This window comes from Uranotaenia lowii, chromosome 3 (genome assembly GCF_029784155.1).
Source record: "Uranotaenia lowii strain MFRU-FL chromosome 3, ASM2978415v1, whole genome shotgun sequence".
Lineage (NCBI taxonomy): Eukaryota > Metazoa > Arthropoda > Insecta > Diptera > Culicidae > Uranotaenia > Uranotaenia lowii.
The window spans coordinates 232,081,540-232,103,870 of record NC_073693.1 but is presented as its reverse complement, the minus strand read 5'-3'; the positions used below and the strand labels follow the sequence as shown (position 1 = coordinate 232,103,870).

The window sequence follows — 22,331 nt, the reverse complement described above, 5'->3', positions numbered from 1 at the left end:
ATGTTTGAAAAATGATTCTAAAGACAATAAAAACTGATTGCTTGTTGTTTAGAAAATCATTTAATTTATTTTTTTATTTAAAAACAATTACTTTTTGGAAGAATTTCAAAAATGAATGGGCATCCCCATGTCAAAATATACAGAATTGACTAACTGGCTGTAAGCTTTCGAATGTGTAAAAGCTTTTTGCTCACGCTCTGTGAAAAGCGCCCAAACATAAAACTAAGTGGAGACACTTTTCTCGAATCTGTATGGCTTTTAATACAGAACAGAGTAACTTTGTTTACCGTGCAATGTCTGCGCTTCGTTTGTTGCGGACATCAAGAAGGCTCCTTCTCCATTTTCGGCTGATGCAGAAGTGGTCAATTTGATTTTCTGTTCGGCCATCTCGGGATACCCAAGTGACCTTATGTGCTGGTCGATGGGGGAAGAGCGATCCACCGATCACCATGTTGTTGTTGCCACAAAATTCTACAAACAGCTCTCCGTTTTCGCTCATCTGTCCTAGGCCATGGTGCCCCATGATGCGCTCAAAGTCCTGATTATCGGAGCCAATCTTTGCGTTGAAGTCGCCTAAGTGGATTTGAATGTCACCCTTCGGAATTCTCTCAACCACGCTGTTTCATTGACTGTAAAACTGCTCTTTCTCCTGCAAATCGGCAACGTCAGTTGGCGCATAACACTGGACCATTGTAAGGTTTCTAACCCGTGTTCTGAATCTGGCTACGGTTATTCTTTCGTTTATCGGTTCCCATCTTATGAGGGCCGCATGGGCCTGCGGGCTTAACAGGAAACCAACTCCTCGTTCCCGAGTAGCATGTTCTCCTCGTATGCCAGAGTAAAGCAGTACTTGCCCGGACTGTGTCTTGTGTTCTCCAGTGTTAGGCCAACGGACTTCGCTCAATCCCAATATCTCTAGCTTGAGGCGGCTAGCTTCTCTAGCAAGTTGAGCCAGCTTTCCTGGCTGGGCAAGGGTCAAAACATTCCAAGTTCCAATTCTAGTCCGTGTTTTCATGCTAAAAGTCGTTGCCAAAGTTCCAATTCGGTTATTTCTTCTCTCACTTTCTGTAACAATAAAAGATTTCAGGAGCAGTAGGTTGTTAGCCTAAAGTCCCTATCCCGCGATGGGGCTGCCATCTTGGACTTAGCTGGCGGGAGCCGCATTTCATAAATTCAGCCGCTTGCTGCAAGACAGACGCTGTTTGAGCCGCCCCTGACCTGGAGAACAGACGCTCAGTTGTTGTTGCACGCCGCCCCTGACCTGGGGAACAGACGCGTGCGGCCACCTTCTCAGTCTGCATGCGACCAAAGCATCCACCGGGGTTGGGTACCCGATCTCCGCTTAGGTTACTCGCACCCCAGCCGGCACCGCGGGGAGGTAGAGATAGGAGTTGTGAATAAGAGGTGATATGACATTGCACATTATCCACCGTTTACCAGCCTTTCAACGTGAAAGATCATGACAAAACTAAGATCATAAGCGTATGAGCATATTTTTGTTATGCACTTTAGGTTCCCCATCGATTAAATTAGCGGGTGTTTTTTTAATTATGTAAGTATATTTTTCTAACTTTTTTTAGCTTGATCAATAAAAGAAGCATATGATGCGTATTTCAGTCAACAACATATAGGAATATATGCTCACGCAAAGCGACGACGATGACAGTTGGTTTGAAAATTTTTATCTCAACACACATCTGAGATATTAAAAGTGGCCCACGTTTCCCCATGGCCCACGATACCCCACTCTCCCCTACTAAAATTATTTAAAAAACCAAAATCAAAATTAAAACAAAAAATATTTTTTTTTAAACTCCGGATAATCGAGTCTAAAATTCCGGATAATCGAATCCCGGATAATCGAGTCTCCGGATAATCGAGTCCGACCTGTAACTGAAATACAGGCAATTGTTTTTGTTCCAATTCTAACTGAAGCAAGCTTTATCATGCCCTTTTTCCCCTATATCAAACGTATTAAATGGTATTAAACTATAGCAACTAAAATTTAAATTTTATGCCTTAAACTTCAGGAACAATTAGATTTTTCCTAAATTTCAGCGATGATAAATGACAATTGTCAGTTTTTATAATTTGAAGTGGAATTCTACCAAAATGTTTTCAGCAAAACTGCTTTTGATTAAAACATTGATAGGCCCATCTAGCGAGCCTACACATTTTAAATGTTGCAATTTTAATTTCTATTTTTCAAAAAATTGAATGTTAAGTTATAATTTTTTTTTTATTCAGAATAGCTACAAAATCTTGGTAATAGTATCATCCTCATAAAATTTAAACTATAAATTCAGATTTTTCTTTTCTATTCGTTTATTTTTGATTCCAAAGATATAGCTACAGATGTAATTCATTTTCTAAGCCTAAATGTTATTTTGAATGTACAGCCATTTTCTGGTTGTAACGGATTTTTTTTTAATTTTTTTTAATTGAATTTTTATAAAGTGAAGGTTAGTATTTTCCTATGTATAAAAAATATTGACGTAAAGAATTCGGAAGAAACTGAATCATTCAGTTTCTATTTTTTGAAAGTAGATGTTAAATAACAAGGGAAAAAACGAACTGATTTTCGAAAAAGTAATTCGTAAAATAAAAGCGACACTATTTTATCCTTAGAGGTTTAGAAAAATTGAAATATGTATACATTATTATCATTCTGGATTTTTACCATATAGAAACAAAACTTTCATTAAGTCAAAAGATTAAAAATTCAATTCAATTATCTATCGTAAGAATCCGTCATTTTCATCTCATCTTGACAAATTCGTTCTGAGTCTTATGGTCGTTCAAAAACGTGTTAGTTATTTTCAATTTAGAACCTTCTGCGGTGTAGTCTTTTCACTCTAGTAAGTGTTTTATAGATTTTTTAAGGAGTTTAAGTAGTTTAAAGGTTATTTTTTAACACCATTGTAATTTATTTTATAAAATTAAAAAAATATACTGATATTACAAAAAATTCTAAAATGTAAACAAAATCGTCGAACGGTTTTATTTTTTGGACATCACTATGCTTGCTTAGAATTTTGATAGTATTTGTGTCCGTTGAAGATTCGCATCACATAGCTGCTCTCTCTCTCTCCCCGTTTGTTTTGAAGTTTCGAGGCGGATGGCAGTTCGCGTATGGGTGCTTGTTAAGACCAGACCGATTTCTGGCAGTGTTATTAAGGGCTAATCATTTCTTATGGTGAGTAGTTAAACATTTCGCTATGTTATATTGACTTTACTGATTTTTAAAAGACTCAAACAGGATATTTCACTAGTCTTTACTCCAAAATGTTCTAAGAACGTGTCTGAGGTTAACTGTTTTGGTCAGTTTGGAGTATTTGTTTATGGAACATCAACACTGTTAAATGTGTTAACCAAATGGTGCAGATCCAAGTGCGGATAAGTTACAAACAGGAAACCATCTTCTTTTGGGATTTCATGGTGCATTCAATCAGTTTACAATAGATATTCGCGACTAGACAAATCTTAGATTAGCAAACTAGATGGGGGTAACATACATCGTATACCATTTTCGCTTTCTTTGCATCATACGCATGTACACACAATAAGAGTAAGGGGGGAAAAAATTTCTTCTGAGGTAAACTGGGACTGTTTTACTCGTTGCATGCAGGTCTACGACGACATCGAAGAAGACGACGACGTATGAAATCTCTCGCCTCGATACGAGAGTGAATATCGGCCCTCGTCTTTTCTCAACTCCCCACATTTTTCATTTTACTTACGCTTGAGACAGCCACGGGCGATTTGAGACTATATCATCGGCCATCATCGTTTGAGCGAGTGAAAATAATTCGTGACTCCACATACAGATCCAGAATTGCTGCTGCCCGTTCGTAAAAATCAGTGCTTCACCTCATTGTCGAAACCTGAAGAAGATTTGGAAATGGTGCTGGAGTTCACGAATACTGACCTCGTTGTGAGGTATCTGTATCTAGGAACCCAGCGGCCATTCTATATCCGAAAAACTCAACCCCTTGACATACCATTGGCCAAGGAGACTCTACAGACTCCCCTGAAGAACCTTATCGGTGTGGCTACAGCAAGAAAGCAATTAAAAGCACTTAAGGAGGCCACCAAAAAAGTGTTAGAATCCAAAACAACAACCGGAGCTACCAGCAAAGATGCCGTGGCAGTCAAAAAAGAGGCGGAAGATATCGGTCAAGCGATCGAAGATCTGGAAAAGGCAATCAAAAGCGATTTCAAAGAGATGGACCCGGTCGACATTCTGAGAAAGGTAAGCAAAGATGAAAGTTTAACTTTGAAGCTATTGGTGGATAAATAGACTGCACGTTGCTAGGTTTTCTTCTTTTCTGTTTTATTTCAAAAGCATCATCACCGAAGTTTGATAATTTTTATTGCTAAAAACAAGATGTATTGATTTAATTGCAGTATGCAGTAACCCTAATTCAGGTTCACATTATTGATATGAAATATTAGATGCGTTTCTGTTAGCTGAAATATGTTTTCAGTTATTCTATTCCAAATTCAAATCATTGAACTAAGTTGGTTCAAATATTAATCGTATTTGGCGTTCGATAATCAAAATCGCTAAATGTTGTGTTAAACTTTGCGTTCTATAACACAAAGCAAAAACATTCATATTTTTCCGAGGTGTTAAAAAATTAAAGAGCTAAATTTGACTAGTTTGGTGGCGCTGATTCCAAGTATGCTATTAGTTTTTGTTTCTATCAACTCTTTTTTTCTAGAAATCTTTTGAAAATAGGAAAACTTCATTTAAAAAACTAGTGCGCGTTTTTTGGCAAAACAATAGAACATTGCATAAATAAAAGTTTTAATTTCAATTATCAACTTTCCCCAATACCGAAAGTAATTTTGACTTCTGAGAAAAAGTTAGAGAAGTTTTCGTTTTGCTTATTTTTCCCAATACTGCAAAACGGGAATTTTTACCAATTCGAAGGATGTTTCGAACCAAACTCAGGGCTATTCGGTGAATCGAAACAACCGGGAACACTGGGAAAAACATTGGAATTTCATTGGCCCACCGGGAAACCGGGAATTTCAGCCCGTCACCGGAGAATTTTTTTCCGGGATATTAAGCCCAATGGGTTTATTCATCCCAACACCGGAGAAATTGTCATTTTGGGTAATTTAATTCGGAATTTAAAAAATACTTTCAAATTGATTTTTCAATGTAAGAGTAGTTTAACCGCATAAACAGTTTTTTTTCGTTCATAAGTCAACAAACGATGTTTCAATCGCCTTTTTTATGTGATCTAATTTTCGACAAACAGTTTCAATTTTCGACTTCAAAGGATTCAGTGTTCGACTAAGACATACATGTTTCATTTATTTTTTTTAATGCCAAAGGCATTTATTTTTGCTGCGTGAGACCTTTTTAAGCAGAGTTTCATTTTGATGTGGAGTATTTAAATATCAGCGAATTAGAAAAAAAAATTCAATTATAATCCAAGATTATAAAAAATGATCCATTTGCAAAAAAAAACTCGAGCTTTGAGCAATTCAATTTAGAAATTTTGTTCTATTATTTTTAATTATTATAATGATAAAATGCATAATAATACTCATTTTTATTGAAATGCCTTTTTTGTGATTTCTTTATTTGAAACAGCTCATACCTTGAGCCAAACTCATTGAAATCATGCAATTAACTCATCAGTTAATGCCATCTTCAACTTCCTACGACAAAAGAAACTGTTCTCGCCAGAAAAGTAGAAAATTTTATTAATATCGCTATCGGTTTTTACGTAACGGATTTAGTAAACGGACACAGTAAACGAAAATTACCGAGTTCGGTAATTTTTTTACCGAAATCCTAACATGTGTAAATCGTGAAACTTTTCGGTAAAAAATAAACGAACATCGCTAAATCGATTCTTAATTTACCGATGTTCGTTTATTTTTTACCGAACGATTTATACATGTTAGGATTTCGGTAAAAAAATTACCGAACTCGGACATTTTCGTTTACTGTGTACGTTGAATTTTCCCTTGGAGTTTTCTGAGAAGCCTTATCTAAAAATTTGGTCGAGAACTAGCTCCTGTTGAAACAAAAACATCTAGTTTCATTCAAGGGATTAGAATTAAGCCTTGTCTTATTTACGATGTTATATGTTTTTTTAAGGAATTATTGGCTCAAATGTCTAGGACAATCTAAAGTTAGGGGCCGTTCACTAATTACGTAAGCACGATTTTGGAAATTTTTAACCCTCCCTCACCCCCTGGTAAGACAAAGTAAGATTTTACAAAACACCCCCTTCCCCCTTTTAAGATCTTAGGTTTTTTTATTCTTTGAGAAATTGACAGGTTTTTTTTTTCAAAAATAGCTTGAAAATATAAAAATTGTGACATCCATGCTTCAATGCGAAGCACTTTCAAAGTAAAACTTGATCACTGCATTTGAAGAGCACAATTCATACAAAACATCAGATGAAATGTCATGAATGATTATAGAAAATATTATTTAAGACATAGCATGTTCGGGGTAACAATAATCTTCAATAATTTTTCACAATCGAATAAACAATATATAATCTAAATTACGATTAAAATAAGAGTAAAAGTTAGCACAAGGTACCATAAAACATTGTTATGTTTTTGACCTGAGAATCATAAAAATCTAAAAAAAAAATTCATTCTATACTACTTGAATTGGTGCAAAAATGTTTGAGGGGCCGTTCACTAATTACGTAAGCACGATTTTGGAAATTTTCAACCCCCCCTCCCCCCCTAGTAAGACTAAGTAAGATTTTTCAACCCCCCCCCCCCCCCCCCCCTATCCTCCTTAGTAAGACCTTACGTTTTTTACTCTTTGAGAAATTGACACGTTTTTTTTCAAAAATAGCTTGTAAATATCAAAAATGTGATATACATGCTTCAAAGCAAAGTACTTTTTAAGTAAAATAAAAAAAACTGTATTTGAAAAGCACGATCTATACAAAACAACAGATGAAGTGTCATAAACAATTAAAGAAAACATTATTCAAGACGTAGCATGTTTGGGGTAACAATAATTTTCAATACATTTCCACAATCGAATACTTAATATAAAATCTAAATTCCGATTTAAAAAAGAGAGATTTTGTTAGCACAAGATTTCATAAAAAAATTGTTATGTTTTTTACCTAAAAAATCATAAAAATCTTTAAAAAATATCTTTCTAAACTTCTAGAATGGGGGCAAAAATGTTTGAAGACAAACACGTTATCAGCTAACCTAAAAGCTGATACTCATTCAGCGGTAACCGATAAAGTTTTAGGATTTTTTTTTGGTAAATCGTTTGTAAAATTTCAAGTTAGTAGTGTCTATTACTGAAATTCATTATTTAAAGCGCTTTATATTGAATTTTAAAGATTTTTTCTGGATGAAGTCGTTTTCAAAATATGATGGATTCAAATCGTGGTTTCACAACGCACCATTTTGTTTCTATAAATTTCTCATTTAAAAAGATTGTTATGATGGAAAGCAAAAAGCGTGGTTTAGTGTTTTCGATGGCATGTTGGTTTGAATTGGTTTTCTATAAATTTTATAGAACCTGTAATTTTTTTTATTAATTCAAAGACATTAAAAGATCAATAACATAATATAAAAATTAACCAACAAATAGGTAGAGAGTAAAAAATACCTGAGTAATATGGTTTCGTATAGCTGTGGCTGTGGTGAATTTTTAATGTAACATTTCTTACGTAAGATTTTTGGAAACCCCCCCTACCCCCCTAGTAAGAGCTCGTAAGCAAATGTGAAACCCCCCCACCCACCTTATGTGCTTACGTAATTAGTGAACAGCCCCTACGACAATTATGTGTCAACAAACCTAAAATCTCAGACTTATTTCAGCGGTAAGCGATAAAGTTTTAGGATTTTTTGGTAAATCGTTAGTAAAATTTAGAGTTGGTAGTGTCTATCACTGAAAAAAAACAGTCTAGAAATTCATTATTTAAAGCGCCTCATATTGATTTTTGAAGATTTTTTCTTGATGAAGTCATTTTCGAAATATGTTAAACTAACGTTTATGATTATAAAAATAGTTATTTTGAAAAAAAAAATTAAGAAAAAAAACCGTTCGATTTTGGCAACACTAAATGTTCGGGCATGTTGCCAAAAACGAACGGAGTATATCAGAACTCGAAAAATTTTCAAACGATTGCGATTAAATTTGGCACATAATAAATGTCATGAGATTATTCAAAGAAATTTTAAACGTTCACCTTTTGTAAAGGGGGTTCGTATACATTTTTTCAACATATGTAAAAAAATGATAAATTTTAGCGTTTTATCATGATGAGAAGATGATTTATTGATTTGGAAAACAGGTTTTGACCTAATTATTTGATATGTTGTATTGAAAGGCTCTTTCCACTTAAATAATGGGGGCGCTCATCTATATATCTCGCGTGAGCTTTCATTACGTCGTATGGAACATCTTCAGAGTTCACAGAAAACTGCCTCAAAAGTTATCAAAACAACTTTTAAATTTGTATTTCACATATAGAATTGTCCAGGCTACAAATATTCTAAATGGAAAGAAATTGTGACTAGTTTATGTTAGTTTTTGATTTTTTGCGTAATAAAACTGTTTAGATTTTGTTTCTTACGACGTAATGAAAACTCACGCGAGATATATAAATGAATGTTTTTCTGTCTGTCTGTTTTTACCATGCAAAAATGTTTTCAAGATCTTTGGGCGTTGTATTTTTTTACTACATTGTTTCTATTTCAGCCGTATGTGATAGAAATATTGCTATTTTTGCATCACAGCATGCGAAACTACAACACGTGTTGTTAAAAAGTGACAAAATTTCTACCACTTTTTCCCGACACCAGTGAACTTGCTCTTAGGGCTCAAGACAATCTCGAAGCTCAGATGCCATGAAAAATCCCTTTTCAATAATGTTGAAATTTTATTAAAATTTAATTTTATTAAAATGATTTTGACAAACTTAAAGTTTTCCATAGAAGGGGTAGCAAAGCACATCGGGTCAGCTTGTATATACATAAAAATGAATGTTTGTCTGTCTGTCTGTTCCCTATAGATAGACCCAAAAATTACTGAACCGATCAATGTGAAACTTGGTATAGGAGACTTTTTTAGGTCGGAGATAGTTTCTGTAATACTTTCAAACCGCTCCGACTCAAAAAAGGTGGGCTCCCATACAAAATTCATATAAATATGGCGTTAAACAAACAATATTCAAGCAATTTCTATTAACTCATTTTCATATGATTTGTGCTAACGTAAGAACTTTAGATATACACATCATAACACACGACGTATTACAAGACACGCACATAACCTTCTTACTTTACGGAAAAGGATATTACATTACCTTTTTGTCGACCGGTTTCGGGCTCGATGTTGCCAATCTGCAGATTTTTGGTTGATCAGGTTGAAGAGAGGTGAAATGATCGGCGGATCGTCTATGTTTATCAACGGTTTTTCGGCAGTGTTGATAAACATCGACTCCGCATTCAGATGTGATGTTTTTCGTACAAACTTGCTCTTTCGATTATTGTGAAACAAGTCTGGTGTAGAATTAGTATGAGATGCCATTTTTAAAAAGCATTATGCCGGAACATCTTTCGGAACAATGTTTTCAGTTCCAATTTCGATAAATAATCCACACATTCAGCGACCTTTCCGAAAATCCACGAAAAAAATTGACAGTTATGAGCTGACGATGTGATGTAACATAAACAGACATGTTTAAAATTGTTTACATCGATTGGATGTAAATAATAAACGGACAGTTAAGTAGTATCACAATAAAAAATCATAATATTACATATTGTGGCTAACATCCGCTCAAATTACATCGACCATCGTCACATTATTTTTGGCTGTGCAGCTTAAACTTGATAGAGCCGAATTTCTATCTAACCTCAAATTTCCAACACTTTTTAGCAATTTTCAATTAGATAATCGGTTCTTCTGATATAGTTTCTAAAAATGGTTTTTTTTTCAGTCGGTTACCCAATATTTGGTGGAAAATATTGATTTTGAAGTCTGTTTGTTAAAATTATATATATATATATACCTTTGTATTCTTGATTTTATTGATTTGCCTGCCTTCTCGAAGAACATCTCTAAGTTTAACAGCTGATATATACTAGAAGACTTTTCGTGCGCGGGGATAGAAACATTCTTAAATGAAGTGAACCAACTTTTCACTTTTCTTCACAAATGTTTCATTATTAGGCTACAAATAAGGCCGGAACAAATTTCAAATCCTTCTTTTGTCTTGGAGTTGGAACATCGCGAGGGGGGGGGGGGGGGGGGGGGGCATAGTGAAAAATAATGCGTATTGTGTATAAAGTGTATTAGAAAAAGGGACTCGCTTAGCTCTTTCGCTAACATGATTGTTTTGATTATTTCCTGACCTCAAAAACGAATAAATTTATTTCTAGTATGGCAAGTCAAAGATACTTAGTGTAGGTATAAGAAAATGTGAAACAGTTGAAAGTGCACGACTATTGGGTCTCGCACGGTAAGTCGATTTAAAATATTATAAGGAGTTTTTCGATTTTGTAAAGGGGGGGCTCCTATACAAAATAACCAGAAATATAACAAAACTTGAATTGAGATCCCTCCGATTTTTTCGTAAAAGATGGCTTCTTCAACATTCAAAAAATTCAAGTTTAATTCAATCTTAGGCACAAAACTAGAACCTCAGCTTATATTAGATCGCTTTTAAATAATGTTGATATTTGATGCGAAAGAAAGAATATTTTAATTAAAATTTTAACATTTTTTTCAATGGAAGGAGTAGCAAAGTGCACTGGATCAGCTAGTTAGTTAATAAAAAATAATTCAACTCAAAATTGATAAATTCTAAAATTTCTTAACATCATGTTACCAAAACTAGATAGACAAAATCGGACAAAATATTCGAGTTCAGGACACCAAAATCAGTTATTAAAACATGGCACCAAAAATGCTGTTTCCTTGTGTTATTCAAAGCGCTAAACGAAGAAAATTAAAAATATATAAGCGATACATACATTTTGAACACATATTTCAACACATGAAAAAATAGTAAAATGGGATAAATTTAACTAGTTTTCAGATCGTTCCTGTACTATTTCTTTCCAACTCAGCTTCTTCATTTCAATAAAAAAAAATCCACAAACAAATTTAGTTTGTAGAAAGATTTAAGGAAGGACCTTTAAACACAGATGAGCTTTAAGCAAATCAGAAAACAAAACAAACCCGTCCATTTATTTAAGTTTCCATGTATTTTTTTCTACTTTTTTGTCATCTATGCTAGAGTAAGGCTTCAAGATGGTGCATAAATCCATAAGTTAAGACCATCGAAAAAAAAAGTCTTTTTTTCCTATGTTTAAAGTGGAGATCTATTATCTTTTAAAATTAATGGTTAAACTTTTTTTTAATTAGTATTTTTGTGTCAGGCACTGAAAATTCCTATTGTAAACCAATTTTATATTTACAAGAATTCCATAAGTTGAGCTTTGAAAAATAGTGTGAAAAAACTAGGCATACAAAATCAAGCTTTTTTTGTAAAAAAAATCTTCCATTATTACCCGAACGTTTTAAGTAAAAGGATATATCTTTGAAGGACACTTTTAACGATTTCAGGTTTTGAGTTCCGGTACACTTTGGCGTCTCGATGAAAGTCTTTTCACAATCGCATATCTTGCCCGAACTCTGGAAGATCCGTCTGAGAAAAATCGCTTGTACCAACTGATCCCGGAGTATATCAAAACTTCAAAAGATTTGTTCCAATTTTTGTTCTTTTACAAAACGGTCTCGGCCAAGGACAACGGCAAATGTTGTAAGTATCAGTTTTAGGTCTGGATTACAATCGTAAAGTTATAAATTTAAGTTCAAATGCAGGTATAGGGAACGGTGTAAAGAGCGCTTTGATAAAGTGGTACGATAAACATACTGCTGAGCAGTTGGCTCAAATGTTTGCCCTGGAAAGAAGCTGGTACGGTTGGTCTCACAAGAACGTCTTGGTGATGATCCACATGAAATTGGAAGACAAAGCAAAGATGCAGGTCGTTGATGTTGCAACCGGTGGCAAGGGCATAGCACGAGGACCCAAGAAAGCCGAATCCACCGATGAGAAATCGAGTGAGGAAGAACAAGAACAGAGTGAAGCGTTACTGGTTTATAGGCGCTGGAAGAAGTTTAAATCCGTTAACAACGCAAACGAAGCCTGTCAAGGTATTCTGGAATTCAACTACCCTTTTCAATTGGTACCAACGCAGTTGCATCGAGCATCCGTCGTTTGGGAAACTATTTTGCCTAAAATGCCGTATCGTGATGTCATCAAATCTTCACTGGCGCTGCAAGACTACAAAATGCTTAAAGATGCTTCACGTTTAACGACCATCTATGGCAATGCAGTGAATTGCATGACAGCCGTTAAGGAATCGAAACTGCACCCCGTTTTCATTTATCAAACTATGCGACTGTTTGAGGAACGCCAGCGGTATCTAAACATCGTGAAGGAGGCGGTACATTCGGTCTCTAATCTTGGATTGAAAAATATTACTGCTAATCCGGCAGTGATTAGACATTTCTACAGCGCGTTGAACGAATCGATGCTGAACTATAAACGTACCAATCTCAATTTCTTCATCACCCTTGATCTGAGAACCAAGCACAGCAGAAGTGAGTTCCATTTGCTGATATTGCCCTTTTTTGCTAGTCATTTTCTAACTACTAATGAGTAATCCATCTTTGCAGAAACGGTTTTCGGTAACCGGCTGATGTCCTGCTCCGCAGCTTATGTTCTGTGCACGCTGCCAATCTTGAAACGGGAACAATTTGTACGGGTGATGACGTTCACCGAGCAAGCCGAAACCTTGAAGGACGTTGATTTCACCCGGGAGATGAAATTCTTCGATGCATTCGAGCACATCCAGGCTAATTCAGCAAAGAAAACCAAAGTGGACATCCAGCAGCCGCTAGAATATGCTTCGAAAGGCAAAAATAAAGTTGACGTGTTCATCACTATCGTCGACTCGTTGATACGAGTCAATCCGCAGCGAACCTCGCCGGCTGAAAGATTGTACAAGTACAATCACGACAAGAAGGCCAATGCTCGGTATGATTGAGTATTTTTGTTCGTTTTTTCTATAACTGAACCTTGATGTTTTTTTAAGCTACATCATCATCAATTTGAGTCGCCACACGCAGGACTTGAACCATCAGAACGATCTGAAAGGTGTTCTAGAGCTGGTTGGATTCAATGAAGATACACCGAAGCTGATTGATGCCTACATCCACGGCTGTTTCAATTAAACGCTGGCATCTGATATCTATGAAAGTAAGGTTTGAATTACTAATGTTTCTTAAGCTAAGGTTATTATCATGCAGTAGTATTCATTCGATAAGCTTCTCTAATTTGACAACCTCGGAGTATCAACCATTACGAAAAATAGTCTTTGTAGTAAATTACACAAGACGTTTCGAATCCAATGAGCTACTCGAGTTGTCAAGCCCAGTTTCAATAGATCTAACGAATATCTTTGTAGGTGGGTAAACAAAAGTACCCCGTAGAATTACTATTTCGTTGGAAGCAATCCAGTACTATCGATTTTAAATTAGTTTTCAATAATCAGTTTTAAATTAAGTTTTCATTTCGATTGAAATTTATATTGGAATTCATGTGATTTTATGTCACCATGCATGAGTTGTAAATTTTTGAATAAAAATTTCATAATCGGTGATTATTTAAATTTCTGTTTTTTACAATCTGAAAACTGGACTGAAGGAGAACCTGAGAAATTTTAGTTAAACTAACTCTCATTATTCGTATTACCACCAATCAAAAAGAGATTTTGTCTGAGCGCTGTTATAAATAGTGCTGTCCTAAACAGTGTGATATTTGGAAATCCCTGCGAAATCCAACCAATTGCGTAAAATTTACATCATATAGATCGACTTTTATAAGCTGTGTACTAGAACACTCCTACTGAATATAGAAAAAAAAACTAAACCCAAAGATTGAAGGAAATTGGAATAGAAACACACAAAAGCATTCACATGCACAACTGAAACTGACATTAAATGTTTCGAAACAGTAGTTATTATTCAATGACCACGTTATGTGTTTGGTTTTATTTTTACTGTTAATCGTGAATATCGAACGACCCATATTGAAGCTTGAAGCGAGTTCTCCTTCAGTCATTGCTTCTGTAAACGAGAACTTGTTTTGAAGGAATTAAAAATCTGGGGGGTGGGGTTATAATTTTAAGCTATCAATAGGTAAAATATGTATTCGAAGGTTGGAGGTTCCAGTTGCACTTGATAACATCCCTTAAATGGTCGGGATTCGACCAGATCGAACTGAACGCCATAAGCAGTTTTCCGAGACACTTGAGTTTAATGTACTAATATTTTCAACTTTAAACAATATCTGTAAAACTTATCAACCAGAACCAATAGTTAACAACCCAAGGAACACATCCCAGTGAATATATTTACTCGTTTTGGTCTCGTAAACGAATGACATGAGTTTCAAAATCTGCAGTTTAAAAATTTTCTCATGGCATTCAGTTCGGTCTGGTCGAAGCCAGGCCAAATATGTGTAGAACTTTCACCCAATATATACATTTAACCACATGATTAGACACATGATGGTAATATACATGAAATGTAAATTATATTAATCCCTAAACACGAAACCCTGAGCTAACGTTTGAATTGCACATTTTTCTTCAAGCTACTTATTGTTAGTGAGCATTACCGAATAAAATTGAAATACAAGCTATTAAAGGCGAAGAAAAATCACAGTACATACGAACCTTTATGTTGAAAAAATTACTTGAATTTTGACTTCAAACTTTCCTGGATTTTTTTTTCTTCGTAAGGACACATTCAATTTTTACAGAAAATTACTAATGGTTGAAAAAATCATAGGGGAATACAAAGAAAACTGTATTTCAATTTGATTGTATGCTTGATTTTATGAAGGCTTTCTTGTTGCGATAATAGGGGATGTTCCGGAATTAAAACCAACGTTGAAATCAAAGTGCATGCGAATTTTTGTAAAGTAACACAATAATATACTTAGTAGATGTTTATCTTGCAGGTTTTGTGTTGTACTATGTGATTGACGTAAATAATCGTAGAAAAATATATTAAGCGAACTTGGAACATTGTTGCCGCACTCGGTGAAAAATCCAAAAGCATCTTCTATTTTATTTTATTTCTAAATCTGTATTGAAATTTTAAGTTTACAGTATGACCCAAAAAAAATACGAAAATCTGTCATCAAGGTTCAAAAATACTTTTCTTGATGTTAGTTTTTTTTTTTATTTACAACTAGTTTATTAAAGGCCTTTTACTTTTACAAAGTTTAAATGTGCCAAGGGTCTTTGTATCACTGGTTAGTAGGGAGGGGGGCCGTAATAGTCGCGGCGACTCAACAGTTAAAAAAAATTTTTTTTTAATAAGGGAAAAGGAAGGGGTTTATATGGTTTATTCTTCGATATCAGCTTTCCATTACAGGGCTTGTGATATAGCTCAGTTGGCAAGTCTGTTGTCTCCTTAGCCGATGTCCGCGAGTTCGAGCCCAAGAGTAAACATCGAACACAGTTGTACCGGACAAGTTTTTCAATAACGATCTGCCAACTGTAACGTTGATAAAGTCGCGAATGCCATAAAGATGGTAAAACGACTATAATCGAAACAAAAAAAAAAAAAAAAGCTTTCCATTAGGGTCCGGTGGTTGCCTCCTGTAGCTGTGGTTATTGATGTTAGTTAACATGATTTAAAAACTTTTTTATTCATTCAGGTACGTGGACAATCATATCAGGAAACAATCACTCGATATGTCAACTTTCGTTCTAAACTACTCTCTCCAGGCGAGATCTGAATCGGGAGCATATCTTCGCAATATGAGCCTCTAACATTGAAGCCCATCCCTCAGAGATGCAAGCCTTCAGAGAATTGACACTTGAGTGAAAGGATTCACAGACCTTCGCTTGAACATACGCCCATATCAAAGAGTCGAGGGGGTTATTTATTTATTACTAGCTGACCCGGTGTGCTTTGCTACACCTTCCAAAAATTATGGAAATTTGTGGTCCCTAGTTATTTAATTTTTCATTTATTTGCACAGAACTCTAAATTCAATTTCAATATCATTAAAATGTTTTTTTTTTTTTCAAAATATAATTGCAACGTTTTTTCTTTTGAAATCTTGAATAATTTTTTTTATTCCGTGTTTTAATCTTTTTTATGACTCTGGATTTCTTTGCTTCATAAGCTTATAGCTTAAGCCAATTTTTTTTTATATATGGAATCTTCGCTGTCCCTTTATTTGTAGAAAGGGTCTCAAAATATCCTAGACAAAATTTCTGTAGCAAAATAACATCACGGGAAACTCATTCAACTTATTCGTTCTCGAATTATTATACAAATTGTGAGAGTGACCCCCTCCATCATTCCTCTAATTTTAATGGAAGGAAGGGGGTCTCATAACATCAGAAAAACACTTCTTATATACAAATACGATTCCATATCATGTATGGATTCATTCTCGATAAGCTCTCGAGCTATTCAAAAAATGGGTGACCCTCTTCTCACTATATATCTCCCCTCTGACAGGAGAAAGAGGTCTCAAACCATCGAAGGCACATTATCCGTACACAAATATGCTTACATGCAAATTCGGTTCCATTTTCTCGATTAGTTATCAAAATATTTTTTAAAAAATGTATGAGTGACCCTTCCCTGACCCTGCCAAATTTGGTTTCTTTTGCCTTATTAGTTGTCGAGTTGTGCCATAAAATTTGTATCTGAGCCCCTCTTGCTGCCTATCACCCCCTACCTCAAAGGAGGCGATCAAGATCAAACAATTCGTGTATTCAAATCCATTTCCATGCCCAATTCTGATCCACTTGCTCGATTGTTAGATTGTTTCCATGTCATATTTGGTTATATTTGTTAGATAAGTGCTTGGTTTATGCAAGATAATCGTATATGAGCTCCTGTCCTCTCTAACTGTATCCCCAATTTAAGGAGAAAGAAGTTTCAAATAAGTTAATAATCTTTTTACGTATCCAAATGCTATCCCATGCCAAAGTTGTTTCCATTTGATCAAGTTGTGCGAAAAATAGTAAAGGAGCTCCCTCTCTCCTCCCTGTCACGCAACTGGAAGGAGGCAGTAGTACCAAATATTCACAGAAACATTCCTTGTGTTCTAATACCCTTACAAACCAACTTTCGTTTCATTTGCTGGGTAAGTTCCCGAGTGATGTAAAAATTGTATAGAAGCACCCTCCTCCCTCAAGATTTTATAACTTGAAGAACGGAGGGTTCTCAAAATATCATAGAAACATTTTTCGTAATCAAATACCTTCCCACACCAAATTTGGTTCCATTTGCTTAATTAGCTATCCAATTATGCTAAAAATTGTAAAGGACTTTCTCTCTCCTCACTGGAAGAAGGGAAGGGTAGCAAATATTCAAAGAACTATTTATCGTACCCAAATAAATTTCCAAGCCAAATTTGGTTTCATTTGATCGAATAGATTCCAAGTTATGCAATTAAAAAGGTATGAAAACCCTCTCCTTCCTTCCTGTATCTTCACTGTAAGGAGGGAGGGGTATGAAATAATCATAGAACCATTCCTCGTATTCCCCTCCCCTCCCATGCCAAATTTGGTTCCATTAGCTTGATTAGTTCTCCAGTTATGTAAAAAATTGTAAGGTAGCCTCCCTCCCTCCTTCCTATCTCCTCACTGAAAGGAGGGAGGGGTACCAAATATTCTTAGAAATATTTCTCGTACCCAAATACTCTCCCATGCCAAGTTTGGTTTGATTTGCTTGATCAGCTCTGGAGTTATGAAGACTTATTACTTTTATATGAAAGACCCCCTCCCCCCTTCCTGTTAAAGGGAGGGGTCTCAAACCATAATAGGAACCTTCCCTGGCCTCCAATACCCCCACCTGCCAAGTTTCAGGTAAATCGGTTCAGTAGTTTTCGAGTCTATAGGGAACAGACAGACAGACAGACAGACAGAAATTCATTTTTATATATATAGATTTATTTATTAAGTCTTTGACTGCTGTCATACATACCGAGTGTTAAAACTAACTTATGTTTAAATTAAAGTTACGTTAAAGCTAGGGAACGTCACGGATAGCACATTTAAACATTGATTTTGATACATTGAAGTCAAACAAGTATGACACATCGTTGAAGACCTGACAACATCGATTAAGCGGGTGGTTTTGTCCAAAAACTGTTCTGCTTCTAGGTAGCCAGAAGGTTTGGTTGCGCAAACGACGTGCTGGGGCGTGCAAACTCAAGCTTTGGAGCAATTGTGGACAATCAACAGTGTTCGTCAGGAATCGTATACAAACATTCGCTGCAAATATGTTCTTCTTTGACTCAGAGACGATATAGACAGAAGTGCGCACCTTTGTGGGTAAGGCGGTAGCCTTACGGGGTCTCGCCAGGGCAGTCGACGCAGTGCATAACGAAGAAATTTTTTCTGAATTCGTTCGATCCGTTCGATATGAACAGAGTGGTAGGGTGCCCAAACTGGTGCCGCATATTCCAAGACACTTCGTACTAAAGAGCAGAACACTGTCTTGAGAGCGTATGGGTCATCAAAGTTCAAAGTATTTCGTCGCAGGAATCCAAGCATAGCAAAGGCCTTAGCTGTTGTTGTCGCAATGTGCTGATTAAACGAGAGCTTCTGATCAAAGGTTACTCCTAGATCCTTAATGGTGACAACTCTTTCAAGCGGAGTGCCACCAAAAGCGTATTCGAAGACCACGGAGGTTCTGGTTCTAAAAAAGCTGATACACTTGCATTTATCGGCGTTTACTTCCATCCCATGTTTTCCACACCATGCGAGTAGTCTATTGATGTCTTCTTGAAGCGCAGCACAATCCACTCTGGAGTCAATGGTCCTTTAGATTTTCAAATCATCTGCGAACAGTAGTTTTGGCGATTGAAGGAAAGTTGCTAGATCGTAATGAAAATTACAAAGATAAGCGGTCCCAAGTGACTTCCCTGTGGAACACCAGACGGCATATCGAAACTAGTAGAATGAATTCCACGAATATTTATAAAGCCATGACGATGTAACAGGTATGAATGCAACCATTTGGTTGCCCATTCTGGGAAACCGTAGCGCTTAAGTTTCTCCATCACGACCATATGCGGCACTTTATCGAAGGCTTTGGCAAAGTCGACGTATATTGAGTCCACTTGCAGTTTTTTATCAGTTGCAGCATACAATTCACTGGCATAGCACATCAAGTTGGTCAACGTCGATCTTTTCCGGATAAACCCTGTAACGGGTCACAGAATGATGAGTGAAATTTAATTTAACTTACTCTACTTTAGCGCCAAGCAACAGTGAAAATCGCAATTGCATGTGGAGAAGCATGTAAAGTTACGCCCGGTGAGACTTCTCAAGGCAGGTCCCGTACAAAATTTAAATTTAAAACTTCCAATCGTTCCACGAGCACATACAAGTTAACCCAACCCGAAACCAGAGAACCAATGCGGGGCTTCAACTAACTGCGATTATCAGAAACCAAAGATCAATTTTCTAACCCTCGTCTCACGCTATCAGGACTCTTTAGATGGATTATCTTGTTGAGAGTTTCCTTTTCAACTCCACACGTATTCTCGTATTACGCAAATAAACTCTTTCCCCCCAGCGGGTTTCGAACAATCACTCAACATAAAAAAATCAAATTATCTGACCTGTTTTCTGCTGCGGTGCGTAGTTCCTCTCTCGGCAGCGGCTGTTGATGGATCCTTTCGCTGGCGCGCGTGTGTCCCGACTACGTTGGTGCACTTCCCTCGAGGGCGGCTAAACTTGAACTCACTTTCTGAACTGGGCGGCTGATTGCTTGACCGCTGCTCGCATGAGACTTACTGTTGGGTTCGATGATGGTACACGTCCGGTTTTGACGACCGACCACGTGCACCCGGAGATCGCGGATTGACCTCCGTTGGCCCGTAGGTGCTGAATGGTCTAAAGACTCGCTTAATGAGGCGGCGAAAACGTTCGCAACCCCGTTCACCTACCCAGGACATACACCTTCACTTGTAAGATAAGTCCTTCAAGTGAGAATCATTAAATTAATGTTAAGTTGTTCGAAATAATTGTTACACTGAATGTTACCTTAACCCTACTCAGTAAGAGGTCAGGATGTTGCGATAAATCTCGAGACGCACTAGTTTTCCTTTAATTTTACTGCAAGTGTTACGTTTTTGTTAATTTGAGCTTATTTTTTCTAAGTTTTCTGCAACTTACGGAGTGAACTAGAAAACTCTCGCACAGGGCCGAGTTGACGTTCCAATTGTAAAATTCCGTAGTAACGTTTGGAATTTTCCGCAATTATCTCAACTAAAATTGTAAGTCACATTTTAGACCATATCGATTGCTTCTAAAGCTTCTTACTCACGTCCTCTTGTGATTCGGTGTTCGCTCAAAATATACTTTTCACACTGCAGATACGTCTGCCTTATCCACCGATCGATTTGAGAAAAGAAGCTTGAATCTTATGGTCGAGGCTGTCAACCCCAAATTTATTCCCGAACATTGCCCCCACACACACAAGTCCATGTTTATATATTAAATTTCCATACTGACATCGGTTCTCTGATTTTGATCAGATCAGAGCCGATGTGCACAGCTTCACGATCGAATCAAAATGGCTGGTTCCGAAACCGGCCGCTAGTGGCGCTGTGGTTGATTAAAATAAACTAATTGCAATGATGAACTAAATGAGATATGATTTTTATCGGCAACTCATTTGTAACGTCGTTACAACCCGTGCTGGACTTCGGCAAGTAACGGTGTAGCTGCTGAATAGAGCCTTTCGTACATCAAAACTTCAAGCACTTTTGAAAAACAGCAGAGGATTGAAATTGGCTCCAAATACTATGACTCCAGCGGGATTTTTTGTAGTAAACTTTAATTTCATTCTCTGTAACATGCTTAGCCTTCAGGGGTGAAATGTGCCGTTCTGTGCGTGAATTGAAAACCAGATCAATCGAAAAAAGTTTCTCTTCTGAGAACACGACAATCTGTTACTTGTTCTTCAACTTAGACAGAAATTTTTTCGAGCGCCCAAGCCGCAGTGCTTGAATTCGTTCTGTTTTCAAATGGCGCTTTGCTCTTGCCTTTGATGATGCATTTAAGTCATCTTTTACCAATCTTTGTATGAAATTATTCGAGATATTTGCTTCCTTAGCCAGCTTCTGGATTTATCTTAGTGGACTCCGCTTCACTTTCGTCTTGACCAATTTTATCACTTTGGTTTTGCACTAACCGGCTTCCGTGGATATGGTCTATCAAGCAGAGAACATTTCACGCGGTAAACAGTCGCTAAATGGCATCCTACAGTCGCCACAATTTTATTGGGAGATTTTTAGGCGAGAAGCAAACTGATCACTGTCTCCTTGCGCACATTTAGCCGATAAAACATATAACGTATTACTGCATTATTTACGTCAATTGACAGATGAAGGTTAGATCTAATACACCCACGAGAAAATTTCCTTAAAAATGATCAAAAACAATCCAAAACAGATTCCTAATAATTTTCTCTTTTTTATGGGTCTTAGTGAATTGTTCCGTTTTAAACCGTCGTAAACTTGTGGTTTTCAGTTAAGTTCATATCTAAGGTTGCCACAATTTTTCCAGCACGTATCCGAGCTGGACAAATCCGGGATATTTTATCTTAAATCTGGCAAAATCCGGACATTTGATTTCAAAATTGTTGATCAAAATCCGAGCTATATCCGGGTAAATTTGATGGTCAAAACCTAGGAATTACTCATCAGAAATGAAAAAAATAACTTGAAAAAAAAATGTATTCATCAAAATTTATCAGGAGATTCCAAATCACATTTAAGGCTCTCAAAAAACCTCTCAAGCTTATTTTTATGAAACTAGTTCAAAAAACAATTTACAACACAATTTGTTTATTTAAGTTTTATTTGAGAATGAGAAAGAGAATAAATCCGGTCTTTTGCCAAATTTAGTATTAAATATCTGGGCAAACCCGGATAAAATCGGGCAATCTGGCAACCTTATTCATACCACTTGTCTGATACTTATTTCATTGAAAAATCTTAATTCTAATAATAATGAGAACCCCAATAAAATGTGCTTATGTAATTGTAACACCTTAATTGAAACGTTTGAAACTTTGTGCCAACAATGTTCCAGTTCATATACATAGTTAACTCAGTCGAGAAATCGTTCATACAACTAGAGATAGTGTTCTAGCATAAACTCTTAAAAGGTACACAATTTAATATCTAGTAACCACAATTATAAACTATACGTACTATAACTTTAATTTTTACGTTATAAAAATAATC

General features: G+C 36.2%; 2 protein-coding genes across 3 annotated transcripts in view; both read left to right on the top strand.

Moving 5' to 3' along the window:
- Window positions 1–22,331, top strand: part of LOC129755523 (RNA-binding protein RO60-like) — a 131,705-nt gene that overhangs the window by 43,824 nt on the left and 65,550 nt on the right. The gene's annotated exons all lie outside the window — the stretch shown is intronic.
- LOC129755524 (RNA-binding protein RO60-like) lies at window positions 3,129–22,101 on the top strand. 2 transcript variants are annotated; one of them, XM_055752062.1, is made up of 6 exons: window positions 3,129–3,196; window positions 3,629–4,252; window positions 11,591–11,786; window positions 11,849–12,631; window positions 12,707–13,067; window positions 13,126–22,101. In XM_055752062.1, the coding sequence occupies exons 2-6, from the start codon at window positions 3,902–3,904 to the stop codon at window positions 13,262–13,264; spliced, it is 1,830 nt and encodes a 609-aa protein (XP_055608037.1). In that variant the 5' UTR covers window positions 3,129–3,196; window positions 3,629–3,901; the 3' UTR covers window positions 13,265–22,101. The 2 variants fall into 2 exon arrangements, with proteins under 2 accessions (XP_055608037.1, XP_055608035.1); XM_055752060.1 differs by lacking the exon at window positions 3,129–3,196 and having other exon boundaries at window positions 3,358–4,252.

Coding starts and splice junctions, on each gene's coding strand:
- LOC129755524 (XM_055752062.1), top strand. CDS start 3,902: ATGGTGCTGGAGTTCACGAATACTGACCTCGTTGTGAGGTATCTGTAT. Junction 4,253..11,590: donor CGGTCGACATTCTGAGAAAG/GTAAGCAAAGAT, acceptor TAACGATTTCAG/GTTTTGAGTTCCGGTACACT. Junction 13,068..13,125: donor GACAAGAAGGCCAATGCTCG/GTATGATTGAGT, acceptor TGTTTTTTTAAG/CTACATCATCATCAATTTGA.